Genomic DNA, 20,157 nt, shown 5'->3' on the forward strand with positions numbered 1-20,157 from the left:
GGGTACGCCGGTGCCTGCGAAGGTTGAGAACTGTTCCCTCACCTTCTGCACACCCAGTGGCGTATACTGAATGACTCAAGTTAATGAGATGCACATTGTTAAAATAGAACATACCAAGCGCATTCATGGCACCGATCGCTAAAGCGTTGGTGTGAAAGACGTTCATTGAAGTGCGGCACCTACACAGTGCATTTGTGTCGCTGCCTGATGAATAAGCCCGGCTGAGTAGAATTTTTTTTAGTGAGGCCTCACTCAGCAAGAAAAAATGCAGCAGAGCCATCGAGTTGGACTCTATATACAGCGAAGCTTTGTGGGAGTGCATAAAGAGTCGAAACACGACTTTGTGTTAATAAATACTCGCACAAAGGGACACAGAAGGCTCTATTAAGGCATTGTAGCGAGGTTAATGCAATGCCGCTGCCGCGGATGCCCGAAGGCGAGCTTTCTGGTTCTGTTTTTTCTGTCCCCATAACGGCCGGCGCTGCGCAGCTGCCGCGGATGCGCGGACACAAGCGCATTCTGGTGGTGGTGCAAGGAACCCAGCGGCACTGATGTCGCGCGCGTCCTCCACTGTGATTGGTTGGCCGCAGCACCCATAGCCAGGAAATCCCGGCGGCGTTCGCAAAGAAAACCTTTGCTTTAAACAATATAAGTTGGGAGTGAGTGTGAGTGAACCCTGTTTATTTTGCAGACCTAAAGAAATGCATCGATAACATCGCGCCGACGGCGACACCGCAATACGACGCGAAGCGTACGTCGTACGAGTGCATTTTTAAAAAATTGTCGGACACTTAAGTATTCTTAGGTGATTTGAACTCGAGAGCATTAGGACTTGTCTATGTTATCACCTTATATTAAAACTTCACCTTAATCCACTTTGTCCACGTTGCTCAATTTTATACCAACCTTAATGCACCGTAATCCACTTTAGCCGGCTTTATTCCACATTAATCCACTTTAATCCACCTTAATCCAATTTCGGGAGCCGCACACATGCCGTGGCTGTTCACCGCGAGATTTTGCAGTGCGAGCCGCAGCAGGTCCAGCGCCGGGAACATGACATCATCATTTAGTCACGTGGCTTTCTTGTTCCGCTTCATCAGGCATATAAGGCCTTGAAAAATCAAGTACGTGAATACGCGGCGGTCGTTCCCGTTGCCGTCTGGCTCCGCGCCGCACCTTCATCACCGCGCCCCTTCTCCCTTTCCTGCCAAGTGGCCCAAACGCGCTCTACTACAATGAACTAGATCTAGCTCACTGTAGATCTACTAATTTTAAGCCTGTCCTTATCGCAGCTCCGGCAACGCAAGTTGGCGCTGCTAAGTCGAGACTCAACGCTCCCCACTTTGACACCTGGGCCCCCTCCCCCCCCCCTTCCTCCTCCCACCCTCCCTCTGTGTATCTCCGCGTTTTCCTGCTATTCGCGCCTCCATGCAACGCTGGAGGCGGGTTTGGAAGGGAAGGAGGGAAGGCTCACTGCAAAGCGCGAAACATCCGGTCAGATGCAAGTATACTTCGTTCCATACATAGAAGTCAACGCTGTGGAGATTACGCAAGTTCGGTCAAGAAAGGTTATCACTCCGCGCATTCCGTCCATGATTCGCTGCGCGCCAAAGCGTTCGCTCGTGCGAACAGGCACGTGAGGCTCCTCGCGACGGGCTGCAAATAAAAACCCGAAGATAGCAACAAGAAAGTCTCAGTGCCCTTTCACTCTGTGAAGAAGGATGACCGGCGAAGCTGTGTATGTGGGCCCCTTAATGGCGAACTGCACCTCCGTCGTGGGTCGGCCCGGCATTGCACTATCTTCGGTATCGGCCCACGTATGGGGAGGGCTTAACGCCTGTGTCATCTCCGCCGCGGGTCGGCCCCGCATTGCACTATCTTCGGGATCGGCCCACGTATATATATATGGGGAGGACTTAACGCTTGCTTCACCTCCACCGCAGGTCGGTCCGGCATTGCACTAACTTCGGGATGGGCCCACGTATAGGGAATGCTTAACGCCTGCTTCACGTCCGCCGCGGGTCGGCCCAGCATATTGCAATACCTCCGGGATCGGCCCAGGCAAGGGGAGTTTTTATGCGAAGCATATTACTAGAGCTCAACCCAGCTCCTCAGGCGCGGCGGTGTCGCCTTCAATACCATGTGACACCATGACGTCACGACAGAGGAGAAACGGGGCTCCAACTCGCGCCGTCGTTCGCGGCGTCGCCTTCAAGGCTGACCACGTGACACCGTGACGTCACGACAGAGGAGAAACGGGGCTCCAACTCGCGCCGTCGCTCGCAGCGTCGCGGCGGTATATAAGCAGCTGCGCTTGCCTCTGCTAGACACTCACGAGGTGAGATGCCTCCTGAAGACAGAGCTGCTCATTGGAATGAGAAGCGAAGGTTGCGGCGTGCTACAGAGACTGTTTCTAGGTGGCTTTGCTACGGCGCAGCGACTACGCGCCCCGCGTCGGACGCGGTGAGCGTCGAGCAACGCAGCGTTCGGCGCGACAACGAAATGTGCGCCTGAGCAAGCGCCGCACGCCTGAGCCGACGCCGATGACACCGGCTTTTCTGCGACACGAGCTCCTTAACGCTGTCGCGTTAAAATAAAGGCTAGTATGCTTCGCATCCAGGGCTTAACCTTAGCTTAGCCACAGCCAGTATTCCTTTTTTTTTTTGCTTACGACACGAAAATTTCTTTGGAGGGTAGAGGTATACAGCTTCGCTGTAAAATAAAAAGGATCTAAAACAATGCATTAGCAGCCTTATACAACAGTGTGTTTGTTTCTCAGGATTAAAACTTGCTTCATTCAATATTGAGCCTATATAAAGAACAGTTGGGTACAATTGGGGCCAAAAATCATCAAACTATATCCAAGTGCGAACGAAGCCACTGCAAGAAGTCTCTCTAGCCTCCACATTGTTGACTGCTATGTGTGGAATGGAGTATAGTGTATGCTGTGTAAGCTTGCCCTTTCACCATTGCGGCCAAGGCCAGACAAGGCTAGATATACGCTATGGTGCTGTCGGCTGCGGTATTACGAGAAGTGAGGAAGGTGGTCTTGAGTTTGGTGGTTTGGTTGGCTCAGTTACCGTTCCTGTTCAGCGCTCGCTCAACCCTTCCACTGCTTTGTCGATGCTTTTGCTTTCGTTCGGAAGAAGTGACAGTCAGCGTTCAGCGCGACCGACGACTGACATCATGTCACTGCTCGTTTGTTAGTCGTGCTGTGCCTCTACGCGCTTGTGTCGATTCCTACAGTGGATGGTACTCCTGTTGCTTCTACGGCGTTGGCGAATTGTCCAAATTCTCAGTGTCGAGCACTGCTTTCGAGAACGACGAGGTGAGCCGGACTTTCAGCACTGCCCTCGTTAATCGCGTAGTGCGGTTGAACGTCAGCGGTGTAGGTCTCACGCAGACGCTGTTGTGCCTTGTAGGAAGGGGGAAGAAAATAGGGAGGACCACCCTCGCAACCAAAGCCTCCCTTGACGCCGCTCCACCGCTTCCTGCCTATCTGCATCGTGACCCTTTTCGAAGCAGGCCCTCCATGGTTGCCTGGCCTTCTCGGGACTCTGTTTAGTACGTCGTAGCTCCCAACTGACCCTCGTCACGCGCGCTGCGGTCTTGTCTCTCGAGAGCGCGCTCAGCGGATATAAATTACCGTTTGCGCACCACGTGGTGAGTGCCTAATTACCGGGAGCCTTTCCATTACTTTTTTTAAGGCTAGGCTTCAGGATGGTAATGTGACGCTCGCTCCTAGTTTTTTTTTTCCTTCGATCGGGTTTGGTGCTCGCGTTGTTCAGCCTGATTCACAGCACATATGGATGTCAGTAGTGTCACTGTTGGATCTGCGCATCTCCACTAAGGGCAAGCGATGCCACAGACAAAACTACTGTAGGTTTTCTGAATAAACGAGGACTTACGAAAGCCTCAGCGCCTAGCGCGATGTTGGACAAATCAAAAAGCAAAACAGCGAGTCGGCTGTGCTGTCGTGTATCGGATTTAAAATGTGGCATTACGTAAATTATTATTTTCTTTGTGCATCATTTTAGCAGCGTCCACATTTATTTCCGAGAGAGCCCTTCATACCTAACAGTACCATACCGCACGGAAAGAAGGGGCGCGGGTTCAATCCTCAGCTACCAAAAACGAACGCGCGCGACACTCAAAGAAACGCGCACATACGCTTGGACGAACACACGCCTAAATGGTTTCATATCTTTAAAGATCCCTTTAGGATTGTTGTCCTTAGGCGAAATACCTCCTGCAATCGCCAAGATCGTGCATCATACTTGCTTGTTACAAAACACAGGATATAGGGAACATTCTTGCACCTTTAAAAGTCATATGCATATTTTCTTCATAAATGTTTAGCGTTTGTATATATGATCCCTATGCATGTGTTACATATTCGTCCGCTGTGAAAGTCTGTTATTCATTTATGTGTCCAATTCACGAGAAAGCCCGAGTCTGTAAGAATCTGTAGGCCAAGTAGGTTTGCCTGAGTGTGATTTCGATGAGCCAGTCCGAATGAGCACGGTTGAATAGAATTTCAGTGAGTCTGAGTCCGAGTGAACCCAATTGAGTAGAACTTTAGTGAATCTGAGTCCGAGTAAGCCGTTAGCAGAAAATTTATGAATGAGTCTGAGTGAGTTAGGTTTACTTTGTCGACCTATGCCAAGATCAGACCTTTACTATATACACGAAATATTGCAGCTGTATAAGGCACGATTTGCGATTCGACAGGGACATTCCCGTCCGATGGCCTCGTGCAGCCCCATTATAATTGTGCCACACGTGTTAAACAACTGATAGTAGAAAGGCCGTTACGTTTCATTATAACAGAAAATTTTCCTCTTCTGTTTGGGTTTTAAGACGAGCTGATTGCACGCTACTCCTGATGACGCTGCGAGTGATGTACAAACGTGTTGCTATCGCTCGAAGCCGCGCGATCTCACCGTTTCGCAGTGTTGACATCGCGTATAGTGCTGCGCTGGTTCTGCTGGATCGCGAAGCACATGGCAACTAGCAACAGCAGAAAAGGCCGCGTCCAAATTTTGAGGTCTTTTACACGAGCCAAGGTGACGTTTTCGGGAGCACAAACGCAGTTTATGGCGACGAGTCTTCGAAGATGATCGTGTGTTCGCGATAAGCGCGCTTTGTATTTATCTTGACAACGCATTTAGGGCAACTTGACTCTGTTTCCGGCGACCAGTTCGTGTTTTACGCCAAAAACTACAGCGCCGCCTCTCGGACGCCGTTTTACTGTCCAACGGCGGTGAATGGCGGCGATGACGTTCGCTTCGCCTTCCAGTGAGCCGCTTGTCGCGGGCGATTTAATTGCAATAGAGCACTCAGGACACTCAATCTTATCTTCTCTAGTGCTAAATCGTTTCTTGGCACGAAGCAAGTTAAGCGAGGTTCATTTCCGAAAGGCTATTTTAACAGTCTACTCTCACGTAGTATTTGCGTTTACTGTTCCACTAAACAGTGTCGCAATGCCTTCGTCGCCCTAGCACGCAATGGCTTATGAAGTCAGAATTCCAAAATGGTTTGTTCCTGAAATAGTATGTGATGATTAATTCTTAAGCGCGGCCGAGGACTCTTCGTCCTTGACGTGTACGGTAGACCCTCGCTGCAGCACCGATCCGGGGACCTGCACTGAGGGGCGCGCGCAGCTTTCGGCGGCGAGCCTCTGCTTGTTGTGGACGACTTTAACGCGCCCCACGGAGCCCGGGGCTACACCCGAGAAACACCAGAGGGCAAACACCTTTGGGAAGACTCGTAAGACCAGAGGCTTGAACTCATCGCGAACCCCGCCGATCCTACACGCAGAGGGAACAGCGTGAGTGTCGACATGCTGCTGGACCTCGCGTTCGTCTCGAATGTAACCACAGCGCACTGGTGAAATACGCTGGAAGATTTAAGAGTAACCACTCGCTGACCGAGATCACGATAGACGCAGGGGCCCGAGCACTCCCGGGACTAATCCTGAAGGCAAAGGCCGTTAACTCAAGCTCGTGAAGTGGGACACGTTCCGCAAAAAAAAACGAGAAGGGGGGCGAGGCGACGAGCCGATTACGGACATAGAGGAATGGACCGAGACGCTCAGAAAGGACGTAGACGTGGCAACAAGCGACGTTCCATCCGAGGCGAATCTCGATATAATCGACAGCAGGCTCCTACACATGTGGGAAGCAAAGCGAGCACTCCTAAAGAGATGGAAATATCAAGGACATAATAGGGCGTTGCGCAAACGCATAGCACAATTGGACAGAGACATCGAAGAACACGCACTGCATGTACGCAGGGCACAGTGGGAATACACGTGCAACGGCTTCGAGAGGCAGATGACCGGGGCGAGCGCTTGGCGCCCCCTTGGACAACTATTAGATACGGAGGAGACTCGGGCCGCTCAAGGCCACAAGACTCGTAGACTAGTAAGAGATTATAAAGGCGATAACTTCCTCGGCGCAGTACTTGACCGTTATTTGAAGAAGGCCGAAAGCATCCAGCACGTCGAACACGACGGCGTCGCAAACGAGAAACTTGACGCGAAATTTAGCGAAGCAGAAATTCGGATAGTCCTGTTCGAACTAAACACCCCGTCGGCGCCCGGCCCGGACTGGGTTACCAACGAGACACTCCGTAACATAGGCGACAGCTCAATCTCCCGACTCGCGACCTATGTCAACGAGTGCTGGCGAGAGCGCTCCCTTCCCGAAGCGTGGAAAGGGGTCCACGCTATCATGATTCCTAAACCATGCAAACAATTACACTCTATTCTTTAAGACCGATTTCGCTCATGTCTTGCGTCGGCAAAGTCATGGAACCGCAGTTCTCACCCGCGTGACCGACTTTTTCGAAGACCGTGACGCGTTCCCGCACACCATGCGCTAGGATTACGCCGCAATCTCTCAGCACAGGTCGTATTGCTTCAGCTTAAACACGAGAGCGTAGATGACACTACCAGCTCCGCAAAGACAATTCTTGGCCTAGATCTTAAAAAAGGCATTTGGCAACGTTAAACACGAAACGATCTTAAAAACAGTAAAAACATTTAGGCTAGGTCAAAGAAGCGCTGTGTGTGTCCCTTTGTGTCTTCTTTTGTCCCGTCTTTGAATCGCGCTACCATCCCCCTCTTGAAGATGCATTACCAACAAGCCCACATTGCAACCCTCGTGAGCTTTAGGTCAAAGAACTTACAATTACATTGGAGATTTCCTTGCGCGCAGGCGCGCACGCCTCGTCGTTGGGGACAAGGAATCGCCGGACTTTGAGACGGGTCCGTCCGGCGCGCCGCAAGGCTCCGTCATATCACCATTACTCTTTAATTTAGTTCTACTCAGACTACCCGAGAAATTAACAGAAATAGAACGATTGCATCACAGTCTCTACGCGGATGACGTCACCCTCTGGGTTCCCTGGGGAGGATGTGCCGGCCACGTCGAGCAAGCGCTACAGGCGGGAGTAGATGCGGTCCAGGATTACTTGCGTGGAAGGGGCCTCGAGTGCTCGGCTACCAAGTCCGAACTCCTAATCTACAAACCCACAAGCAGAGGTCGTAAAACCTTGCACGACGAGGAACCGGAATACTCCAAAATACGCATTACACTGGCAGACGGTGCTCCCATACCGCATGTAGACAAAATGAGAATCCTGGGGTTACACCTGCAGGCAAATGACCATAACGGACAGACGGTGCGAAGACTTCGCCGTTCGGTGGATGACACGCTCCGACTCTTGTGTCGCATCACGAATATACGCAGTGGTATGCGTGAACACTGCACGATCCGTCTCCTGCAGGCGCACGCGATAAGCCGCATAACCTATGTTGCCCCCTACCAAAAGTGGATAGAGTCAGAAGAAAACAAGGTCCAGTTCATAATACGAAAGGCTTTCAAGAGGGCGATCGGCGTTCCACTCAATGCAAGCACCGACAAGCTTCTAGAGCTTGGACTACACAGCTCACTTGACGAGATAATCGAGGCGCGTGACTTTGCGCAATACGAACGATTATCGAAGTCAAAGACAGGTCAATGCATCCCCTCTGCATGCCGTACCACACTCAGCATGGAGGAAAGATGGCGGTTCCGGCCTTGGCCCGCCACCGCATGATCATCCCACCCCTTCCCAAGAACATGCACCCGACGCACCACGTCGGGAGAGGCAACAAACGAGCAAGCCACCTTCAAAAGAAGTTTGGCAACAGCAACGAGGTGGTGTACGTAGACGCAGCGCGGTACGGAGAAGGGAGAAGCGCACACGCAATCGCGGTTGTAGACCGCACGGGTAGGTGCCTCGCGAGCGCCACAGTGCGCCACGGAGGCGGCCGAAGAAGCCGCGATAGCCCTAGCACTCGCCACGGTGCCGAACGCTGCGATCGTAATCAGCGACCGCGGCTTCGCGCGCTGCCGCGTCTCGCGGGAAGCGGCCCGCATACTCCAAATTTGTGACGACGGCGACATGGCATCACCCTCGGAACCCCAAAATTCTATCGTCTTCCTCCTCTGGACCCCGGCACACACCGATGTCTCGCTCGCGAGCAACGAGGCGGCCAACGCCGCGGCTCGAGGTCGCACACGCCGAGCCGCCGTAGATTATGTGGCCGCCGCCTCCGCCCCAAGAGCGGGGCATCGGATCTGCCGGATCGGGACACTACGACAGAAATGCAGCAACAAGAATCAAAATGGGAATGGGGCGATCGCCTGACCACGTTCAGAGACCTTACCCAACACTACAGATTCGAAAGACGCACATTACCGCCACTGCACGATAAATTAAACATGAACAAGGCGCTAACCTTACGTTTGCTCCAAGCACACACCTATCCTTGCCCCGCCATCTTACATAACTTCTATCACCGTTTATACTCAACTGTAGCGCGTAAAGCTTGTGGACAGAGAGCAACGCTGCGACACATGCTCGGGGAATGTGCCAGCAACAACGGTACTGAAACCACCTCCGTTCGCGACGCGTCCATAACCATGGCCATTACCAGAGTACAGGAAGCCTCGAGCTCACTTCATCCCGAAGCCACCCTAGCTACGGGGGCCGCCGGGGACCTTCTCCCTCGGCGTCGTCACACTGGGAGGCGGCTCGCAAAAGTTCGTATTTGGAAGACCAGCTCTCGTCCGGGAAGCCGAAGATGCCGCCCGAGTCCAAGGACTTCGAGCCGCCACCTGAGGCCACCACAACAAAAACTGCCGTACCATTCTCTGTAATAAAGTTTCTTCTTCTTCTTCTTTAGGAGCAACGGTTAAACCGATGTTTTTATTCCTTGAAGCGCGAGCTAGCGCACCGAAGGTGAAGAAGCGAAGCGATTGTGGCGGATATGTACAGATGAGGAAAATGACGTCCATAATATAAATTCCCACACTAATTGTGTGAACACCATAGTGTTCTCACACAATTGTGGGAAGCGGCCAGCCTTGCCGCAAATTAAGCTGGCGCGGCGTGCCGATGGAATATCTTTAGGCGGGGAACATTCATACGATTTCTGTCCTCCGGCAGCGTCGGTCAGTCGGTGTATCAACCGCTGTAAACGCGGCAGTTCACTGGGGAGGTCTGTTCTATGACTTTCTACGGGCCAATGTACCGAGATTGAATGTTTTCAACGAAACGAGGCATTCGAGCCGGGGTCGAAAGCAGCACGTTGTCGCCAGGACAGTAGAAAATGACACGGCGAGTGGCATCATAACGACTCTTGGCTCGCCTCGGTGTTTATGCGAGCACGGTGGGGTGATTGGGCAAGACGAGACAAACTGGTCGCAAGTTAATGACGTGTTTACAAGGCCAGAAAAGGAAGAAACGTAGAGGGCAGATGTTGGATGTCGGCCGCCGACCGAGAAAAACGGAGAGTAGCCTGTAGTTCGCTGGACAGTGGTGTCGTAGGCAAATGTTAGAAAAGGGAGAATGGCATCAAAGTTACGATGGTCAGGTTGGATATACGTGGACAGCATATCACTGAGTGTGCGATGACATCACTCTGTCAGGCCAATGGTTTGTGAGTGGTGGCCGGAGGTTCTCTTGTGCAAAGTGTTGCTACCTCGGAGAACTTTGTATAAGAAATGTATGATTTCATAATGTATGCAGCCCATGTATGCAGCTTAAAGAGCTTCGCTGGTAATCCGTCCCCATATCAATGATTCGGCCCCCCGAAGTTTTCTATTTTTCGATTTACTGTAGCCTAACGACTGTTCCATTTCGAACACCGAGCACACTACGTCTTTTCCCCAGTATTCTTTTTTTATTCTAAACTGCTTTCACCGATTTTGTGCGCACCGCCTAGTTCCTTGCCAATGCCCCATGGTAGGTATGTGCCACTTGTAGAGGCACAACAAAAACAGCTTCTCCTTACGATCCAATGCACTTTTGTTGCTATCTTTTCTCCAACATTACCGCATATCCCTACTTTTTGTGTACAGCCCCTGCTTTGTTTTCGTTAAACTCCATAATTATTCTTCATCTTCTTGTCTTAACTATGATCGCCTTTTCGTTTCTCCATATAGAGTGAGAAATCCTCCGCGTCCTCACACTTCCTTCTTGTGGCGTGTATGATGCTTACTTTTGCAACGCATGCGTCATTAACGAGTGCATGCTTGTTTACTCGAGCGAGTTCATTAAGAACCACGTAGGAATTTACGTCTGCCTAGCGCTGTTGAAATAGTTGAAAATTTTACTCTTGTTTTTTGTAGGAGGCTGACCGGTTATAAGTATATAGGAATGGTGACCGCTTATTATGCGACCTATTTAGCCCGACAAATGATCACTTCAGCTTTACAGTGAAAGACGATATAAGGCTCATTTTAGCTGAAGGCTCCTCACAAGCTGTTGTAGTAGCCACCTGTTAACTTACAGATAATGGCAGCCATCGCGTCGTCAAAACAGATAAAAGTGACACTGCTTACGAAAGATGAAAAAGATAAGGCCCCACAGCCGGTAGCGAACGTGCGACATCCATTGCAAAATATTCACGCTTGAAATAGCAGCCCCAAACGAAGTACACACTAACCCTCATTGTTGTAGAACCTTCTACCACTTCGACAAGCCACCAGTGCAACGCCACCCCACGACTCACTGCACTTAGTATGCGGCGGTTCCTTGTATGCAGGTGCTATCGTCGTCTACTAAAATGCACTCGGGTGAACGGGCGTTTCTCTAGCAATTCATCGTACGAAGCAAAAAGGAAAGCTGTTGAAGGCCAATACTTTCCTCACCTGTTATAACACTACAGATGTTGCGCAGGAGCAATATTAGGTGTATTTACATTGCGTATTTGCAAGACACAGACAAGATATGTTCTTTCGTTGAGATGGCACAAAGAGTTCGAGGTAATCAGCGCACCACTTCTTTCTCACTACGCCCATCAGCAAATCATTACATTCAGCGCAGCCGCTTGTTATGCAAAGATATTCTCGTGATATATTGCCAGTATTTTGTGTTTTGCTCAGGCGCCACAGAACATGCTGCATATGTCAGTAGCATTCGCATCGCAAGAGAAAAGTGATCGGTTAATCTTTTTATATGAATCATCGACTGAACTGTTTAGCTTTTCCCTTCCTCGCAGCGACGACACAAAGGGCTAGGAAATGTATTATTTTTAAAATAAGCACATAATATTTTTACTTCTGAAGTAAAACGTTTCTTTCTATTTAATTTAATTGAAAAAATTGTCTACATTCTATATGTGTGGTTCAGGGGTTGCCTATATACAGCCGAACTTTGTACGCTGTCTTTTCTTACTTGCGCAGCATTCTACTGAACATCCTACTATCTGAAAAGCATATGACACGCAAGTGGGTACTGCTTCCTGTGTGTGTCCTCAGTTGCTGTTCAGGTTCCGGTTCAGACGTTATGTGTGAGGGCAGAAGACTCTATAACTCGTCGTAGCGTGGGAGAATTTCGCAAATGAATCGACCTGAGGGAGACCGCAACATTGCGGCGACGGAGGAGTGGATGAGCCGACAGATGGTGTCCGTATTTGTCGCTCACTGTTCATGTGGAGCTTCGTCTTGCTGCGCGCACAAAGTTTACTTTATAGAAGTGCGTTTCCGCTAAGAAGTCCTCACGCTGCGTAAAGGTCGGCTGCTTGCTTGTAGCTGCTGAGACTCGGGCTTTGCGTCCTGATGCCGGCGAGCCACCTCGTTCTCAGAATTTCCCGGTGATCCTCCTAACCTCCGCTGAGATCAAGTGAGCCATAGGCGACCATATTTCTCGTGGGCGTTCTGAACTTATGCTTTTCTTCTTTTTTATTTCAGTGCACGTTGCTGGCTACTGAGCTCCATTCTACTATTGTCCCATATTTCTAACGTTTAAAAGGTTTTCAAATGTTTCCTGAAACATCGAGGACAGGTTGTACAGTGAGCCGATGTTTTCTTGCTTCGAAGCACAGGCCTAATGGAAATGGTCCTCTGACGGTGTTCTTACTCCTTGTGCGGTCTCCCAGACCCCTTCGTCCCCTTCACCTTTTTACACATTTCAAAAAAACTTGAGGGCACGTTGCAGCATCTAATAGCAGTAAACGTTATCATTATTTTGTATTATTATTCTACATTGCCTCCTACCACCTCCTCTAGTTTCCTGTCTCATCTAACCTCTTCTTAACAGTATCTGGTTTCTGCTCACCCATTTTCTGGCACTTCCTTTATTAATACCTTCTGTAATAATCCTCTATGCTTTCCTTTTTCCATCTCTTTTGCGTTCTAGTAAAACTAGTGTGGTATGAGACAGCGCGCTTCTCCTTTTTCATCCTAGAGTAAACCCCTCTGCTCCGTAACAAGTGTCATGATTACAATGAAGATGATTATGCGGAGTGATGCATGCGTCTCGGAAGCTCACGCTAGTTTGAAATTTCTTGTTCAGTCGGCATACTTTACAAAAATATCTGCACTTTTTATTATGTTTTACAAACGTAATTCACCTCTAACTTGTACCTGGATAGACATTGTGTCGATATATCAGTGTTTAGAAGACAATGGATTGCTATTAAACTGCATTGCTCTCAGTGAAATGTGCCGTCTGGACAAGCAAGGACTACGTAGACTTGAACACGGCGTTATAATTTAGTGAACTGCTTTGCTTTTATAGTAGGCCACTTAACTCATTCACGTTCCACGTTAACATGGTGCCTGTCACTGCATGTTAAATGTCAAGCGTACGTAACAAGAAACCTAGCTTTTTTTTATGCTAAGGAGCGGACCTATAACCCGCGACCACGTGGTCTTCACGGTAGAGAAAAGGTGGAGTGAGAGGGCCATGAGGGACATGGATGCCGTTTCACCCACGTGTAAAATGAAAACTTGAGTTCTTACAGAACACCTGCTCCATCTGCCGTTATCAAACAGCACACCTAAATCAATAATTACCTTTCGTTCGTACATATCGCATTACTTTCAACACTTACTCTGTACTAAAGCAAAGCCTACAGTGATTTGTTAGAAGCACTGACGAAAAGTTCAATTACGCAAGCTCCAAGAGCATGATACTATGTATCATTTATGACAGCTTTTTGGTGAAACTCTTCAAAAAAATCTTGGCCGCGGAGATAAAACAATTTAAGCAACCGTGCGAACAACCTCCCGCCAGATCCTACTGCGTTATATTCACTTCTATGCGTGGTGGTTCTATGATATAACCTACAGTGGACTCTCTTTGTTGTACGTACCCAAGTCAAATGCCGGCGGAGTGCGTGGAATTCTAAAGTCATTCCTCGCTAACAAGCCCGTGGCCTCGAACTGCTTCTTGCTGCACGCTATGGTCACTGAATGACGCCCAATTTTGCGCCGCGTCACGTGGTGACAAATAAGCGAAGTTTGAAAGAAGTTGCCGTTATGACTACCTGAAGGTATCTAGTTGTCGCTAAGTAACAACTTTGCTCTACAAATTTCCATCACAGTGTGTGTGGAGCAACGGTGATTCATCAATCTCGGGTTGTTGCGATACTCTTGGATTTGTCGTTTGTCTGCAAGTGCTCAACGAACATAACCATAAAGAAAATTGAAAGTAATCTTGATTAAAACGTGCTTCTTTTGACCAAGACATGTATTCTCGGCTCGACGCACTGAACGAGGCATTCTGTAAGAGATAGAAGCAAGATAGTTTAACGCAACTCACCAGCAGAGACCGACGCTCTGGCCGTGGGTGCCCCATCACCTTTCGAACGTCTGTCGACGGCATCTTTAGTTGGAGTGGTACGTCACCGTGCCAGCAACGACCATGACGGGGCACTCGCCGCTGTCCTCCCTCTCTCCCGCGCCGCGACGAAACATCCAGAGCACTCCCATCAGGTTTCTACGACAACGAACAGCTGACCGGGTGTTCCGGTCGTCTTTCCAGAATTGCCCTGGTCGTTTGTCGAGAGACCTGACAGGCGTGCCGGAGGGTAAAAGCCAGTTCGTGGTTGCATCTAGACGTCTTCGTTGATGAAAACGCGGCAGGTGGACAAGTTGTATGCCGCGCGCACTCAAGTATCGTGGGCGCAGCGGCGGTGACGGCGTCGGGCGTACGCGCTACAGAACCCGGGCAGACAGGCTGAGCGCCTGCGAGGGACCGCCGGGTTGGAGAGTGTGCGAGAACCCGGCCGGGCGGCGTTAGAGGCGCTGCAGTATCGAGCTTCCCCATTGGCCGGCCTCGTACCGTCGGAGAGAGGAGGCGAGCCGGGAAAGAGGAGGGAATGCCCGCAGGTGAGCCGTGTACCTGAGCGCAGGTATCCAGCGAGAGCGACGGCGACGAAGCCGCCGGGGAGGGCGAGGTAAAGGCGGAGGAAAGAGCGGGCCGCAGGAAGGGAGGGAGGAGAGAAAGAAAGGAGGGACGCGTCATCTCTTCCCTTCTTCCTAACTCCTTTCCCGTCTTTAGCTCGGCCGCCGCCTCTTCCATCTTCATCCCTAAAAGAAGATGGGGACGCGACGGAGAGAAAAGGAGGAACTGGCGGAATGCGCGCGCTTCGGTGGTGTCGCTTTTTCTTTCGGATTCGTTTGTCTTGCGCGCACCGCGGTCGCGCGCGCGTCTTATAGCTGCGCGCCGTGTGTGGGTGGGTGGAAGGGGGCCCGCCCCGCCGAGCGAGCTTTGTTTCTTTCCGCCCGTTTCCGTTTCATTTGCGCTGTTGCGGCTTCGGTGGGCGAGTGCTAGTGGGAAAAGACTGCCGCCACAATGTCTTCGGGGACGCGACGGCGACGGACAAGGGCCAGCGGCAGAGTGTTGTAGAAAACGGTTCCGCGATGCAACAAAAAAAAAAAGAAAAACAGTGCACAAACCTTGTTCTAAAGAAAGACTCAGCGGGAAGGCATTAAGACAATTACACCGACAGCGACAGCCGCAGTATCACGCCTACGGCGGCCGAATTAGCCGTTGCTCACCGTGCTGGCTGGATTCCGTGAGCGGACGCATCAGCGATATCGTCACACTTGGCGCAGAAGAGGGGTGCATGCGGCGTTTCATTGAGTTGTTCTTGCGGGTCGCTGTTATTTTTCTTCTTTTACGGATGTGCATAGGGATATTGTAGCGCTCCACTAGCAAGCCATTTCTTTATTGGTAAAGTACTGCAGGACGTCGGATGAGTGTTTCGCGGTAATGACTAAATAAGCGAAATTTATGCTCACTTTAGGTCCATGCGGTTTCCAGCCATGGAGGCAGAATGGCCGAAGGCACGCATTCGTTTAAATTTCGCTACCGTTTATCAGTGACACATGCATGTGTCTGCGTCGTCTGCAATTATTGGGGGATATTTCGTTAACGTTAACGGGGCGAAATTCCTTCTTCTGCGCATAGCCTGATTCAAGCTATGCTCTTAAGCAGAAAAACTATTTGTTCGAGATCCTCAAAGGACGCTCTCGCATATAAAAGGAGGTAATGATGTAGTCTCGTTGTTTCGCTGTTGGCAAGCATTAATTATAATGTTCTCAGATTAATAATATGAGTGTCCCCCAATACTCGCAATTTCGAGTAGTTTGTAGTATTAAATTCGTATTCAATATCAGAAATCACTATTCTAAATTGTCTAGTACTGTTTCTTTTCGAATACCCAAGGACACTTATCGGAGTCTTAAAGGACACAAACCGACGCCGCTGAGGCGTTGCCCGCATGCACGGGCCTGCTGCAGGGGAGCTGCAGTGGCCGTGCAGAGGCACCACTTTTCTGGTCGTTAGCGTTGGAAGGTAACTTCTGCTCAACAATTTTCGTTAATTCATCATGAATGACTCACTTACATAGGCAGGCTATATGCGATTCTTTTTTTTTTGTCTCGAGTAAGGGAAATTAACTTATTATTTGGCCATTTGCGCTGATTTTCCACGCTTTTAAAAGAGTATTCGGTAAATTGCTGTAACACTTCTCCCTCTGAACGAACTGAAAATTTGGAAGACGCTTAAGCTTCGTCTTTAAGAGCGGGACGCGATAGCGCTCAAAGATCCCTGACTGCTGCTCACGCTTCCCTGCAACTGCAGCTTATCTAACCTTCACGTTTACCCGGAAACGCTGGCGGCGAACGCTATGCACGAAGGCGAGCTGTCTGGTAGAAACGCGGCCTCTTGCGTGGGCCGCAGACGCGCGGAGGCGAGCGCCATCTGGATCGCGTTGTTGCAAGGAACCGAGGGCAGCGCGCCCCTCTACGAATGGCAGAAACGCTGGAAAAGGAGTTTGTGTTTCAGCGTAACATAATTATCTTTTCTGGTATACTTAAATTACAATCCGGCGCTATGATGCGTGTAGGTTAGGTCTAGGTTGTACTTTACGATTTTTCTGACTCATCTTTCTTCGAGGAATTCAATTAGTTCAGTGCCGCCTCTGCGCCACGCGGCGTACCTGCGTGGTTGTAGTCCGGGATGATCTTTCGCTAAGCGAAAGATCATCCCGGACTGACGTCTCCAGCGTCTGACGCAAGGCGCCGACGCTGGATTTTATGCGACACGGGGCCCTTAACACTATCGCGTTAATACTCTGCGTGCATCTTATGGCCTGATGTGCGTTTATTTATTTTTTTCCATTAGTGCCATTCTCATGGTACACCAGGCTGACTGAAAGCAGTTGTACCTCGTCTACAAGCTTGTCAGATGGCCGGACGTGATATCACTGACGACATTACGCGCAATTAAATAAAGAGTGTTTCACTTAACTTGAGCTGAACCTTAAAAATATGCAAATACTACGCAGCTGGGCAGAATCCACGTAATCTACGTAAACTTGCCGTCGATTGAAGATACTAAGATAATTGTCCTTGCATCCGCCTAATTAGATAATTAGTCTGATTTATTTAAAAAAATTAATTATTATAATTAGATTAAAAGTGTCAATGAGAAAACTATAAAGCAATATGAAAAAAGTCCCGATGGAGCTTCCTGTACGTTGCTCAATGCGTGCTACATAAAGGTGTTCTTCCGGACGTGAAAGCAGCCCGCGATAACGCGCAAGATTGTCGCCCGACTAACTGCTCGAGATACTTTGCGTGTATTCGCGGGCTTCTTTCACGTTCGGAAAAACGCTTTTATGTAGCACGTATTGAATAACAGAAAGCTGTATCGGGAGTTTTTGTGTTGCTCTCCAATTTTCTCATTGACGCATTTCACCTACTTATAGTATTTGAGAAACTGAATAATTAATTAAGACTAATTATGCAAATAGGTGGAGCGCAAGCATTAATCTGAGTATCTCCAAGCGACGGACAACAACATTATCTTGGTTCTGCCCAGCTACGTGGAATATGAATTTTTTTAAAGTTTATCTCAAGTTAAGTGAAACGCTCTCTATGTCTTCATATAAGCCGTTTAAGTCAACGACAAGCCTCTTTATTTATTACCAAGAGTACTGCGCACAAACTTATATTTCCCAGCTCTTAGAAGTAATATAGTTATTAATCGGAAGCGGTTTTTCTCGAATATTCGCATTCGATTTGATTGGCAAATTTCACTATCCTAAAATTCCGAGGTTTAGCGTGCCTGAACTACGATCTGATTATGAGGCACTCCGTAGTGGGGGACGCCGAGCTAACTCTGCCCGCCTGGCGTTATTTTTTTTTCTTTTTTTTACCGTGCACCTAAATCTGAGTACACGATCGTGCTTGCATTTGGCTGCATCGAAATGCTGCCACCGGGGCCGGAATGAAACCCGAGACTGGAGCTCAGTAGCGCAACACCACATAGCCACTGGATTACCGCGGCGGGCGAACTTTCAGAGTTCGAGCATCCCTACTCCGAACAGAGCTATTCCACGACATGCCGCCGTTCGACGTCGACAAAACGACGCTGTATTAAGAATGGATAGTCATGTTTCCGTAACCAGGAGATAAATGTTCGCAACTTTCGTCCCTGCCACGCATTCCAGCACTTCGCTCGCGTTATGCGAGCAGGGGCCCAAGCGCCACTTGCACGCATGCAGTCCGGGGGCGGGACCGCATCGGTTCATAACGCGCAGAGCTAACGTGCTTTGTCTGGGGCAGGACCGCGATGGTTCTAATTCGGCGTCGCAGCTAAAGTAGCGATCTATAACAATGCGCCTCGAAAGAAGGCCGCCCATAACAAGCCCCGAAGGCAAATGCGCCGGGAGCGGCTCTTGTTCGTCGAATACGGCGCGGCTGCGCGTGACAGATGGTGCGCAGGTTGCGCCGCCGCACAAGGGGGGGGGGGGGGGGGGGAGGGGAGCCCTCTCCGGGCTTGTGTGGGTGACACCTTTGCTGCGCGGCGGATTGCAATTGTGCTCCGTCCCACTGAGCCCGTGCAGCGCAATCAATGTGGCCCGCGTGACGAAGAACGCGCAGAAAATGTTACTCTTGTCGAGCGTATGTCCTACCATAGGTAGCTGGTTGATTTTACTTTCTGGGGATGTTGAACAAAACCCGGGCCCTGACACAAAAGCCATCGCTCAAACGCTTGCTTCCGTTCTTGAGACTGTGCGCAGACTTGAAGCGGGACAGTCAGCTATTCTAAATGAGCTTAAAGGTGTCAGGGAACGGCAAGAAGCCACAGATGCCAGAGTAGATTGCTTAGCTGGAAGGATAGATGCACTCGAAAACACGGTTGCATCTCTCGATAGTGTTCAAATCTCGAAGCCAAATAACGAGTTACGCAGTTTATGTGACCAACTTCACTCTCTCACTTCAAGATGTGATGATACAGAAAACAGAATGCGACGATGTAATGTACTGTTTTTTGGTATTGATGATGAGCAAGGCGAAAACTGGGCTGCGTCTGAACAAAAAATAATACAGTTTTGCTCTGAACAGCTTGGCCTTACTATGGTGAACGCACAGTTTGAGCGCGTGCATAGATTAGGGCGTTTTTCTTCTGAGAAACGTCGGCCCATCATAGCACGATTAGCCCTTTTTAAGGACAAGCAGAATATCCTCGCACTTGCGCACAAGCTAAAAGGTACTGAGTATTCCATACGTGAAGATTTTTCTTTGTCCACAAGGCAAGCAAGGAAAAAATTAATTGAATTTGCCAAAACAAGAAAACAGCCTTTCAAACTTACAATAGATAAGGTTCGTATTAATGACACCACCTATGTTTATGACCGCGCTACCGACACAGTTGTGCCGTCAATCCTGTAGCTAAAGAAAGCAACATTTGCTGGTATAGCTAAGAAATCGCAATCTTCCGTAACGTCAACGCTGTCGTTATCTTACACAAACATTCGCAGCCTACTAAACAAGCGCGATGCATTGAGTGCTTATATGGAAGATGGCGATCCCGATATCGTAGCATTAACTGAGACGTGGTTGCACACAGACATCACTAACGAAGAACTTCTTTCCAACAGTAACAAATACAACATTTACAGGCATGACCGTAGTGGGAAGAGGGGTGGTGGTGTTCTGATTGCTATAAAAACCTGCATTTCGTCCTTTCTCGTAGACACCAATTCCCCAGCTGAAATAGTTTGGGTCGCGTGCGCAACAGCCTCTGCCCGCGTCCTAGTGGGCACATGTTATCGGCCGCCCGACGCTGACCACTCGTTTCTCGATGTACTGCGTGAAAGCATTACACGTGCTACTCAACAATGTTCCACGGCTCTTGTTTATCTCCTGGGAGACTTCGATTTTCCACTTATTGATTGGCCAAATCTGTCATCATCATGCCGCTCCTCTGCTGAATTTATTAACTTAACACTAGATTACAACCTAACCCAGACAGTCGATCATCACACCCGTGGTCCCAACATCCTAGATTTAGTATTAA

At 49.5% G+C, this 20,157-nt stretch overlaps 2 protein-coding genes across 15 annotated transcripts in view; one reads left to right on the forward strand and one right to left on the reverse strand.

The window, feature by feature from the left end:
• The window catches only part of LOC139057195 (uncharacterized), a 145,496-nt gene extending 131,250 nt beyond the window's left edge, over positions 1-14,246 (reverse strand). For all 5 annotated transcript variants that reach the window (XR_011512623.1, XR_011512624.1, XR_011512622.1 and 2 more), the window contains exon 1: positions 14,104-14,246. Coding sequence is in view for 2 of the 5 variants with exons in the window: in XM_070535026.1 (XP_070391127.1) it covers positions 14,104-14,166 (63 nt within the window). In the remaining 3 variants the exon portion in view is untranslated. The remainder of the gene's footprint in view (positions 1-14,103) is intronic.
• GABA-B-R3 (gamma-aminobutyric acid type B receptor subunit 3) overlaps positions 1-20,157 on the forward strand; it is a 694,297-nt gene that overhangs the window by 205,026 nt on the left and 469,114 nt on the right. The gene's annotated exons all lie outside the window — the stretch shown is intronic.

Source organism: Dermacentor albipictus, chromosome 3 (assembly GCF_038994185.2).
Source record: "Dermacentor albipictus isolate Rhodes 1998 colony chromosome 3, USDA_Dalb.pri_finalv2, whole genome shotgun sequence".
Taxonomy (NCBI): domain Eukaryota; kingdom Metazoa; phylum Arthropoda; class Arachnida; order Ixodida; family Ixodidae; genus Dermacentor; species Dermacentor albipictus.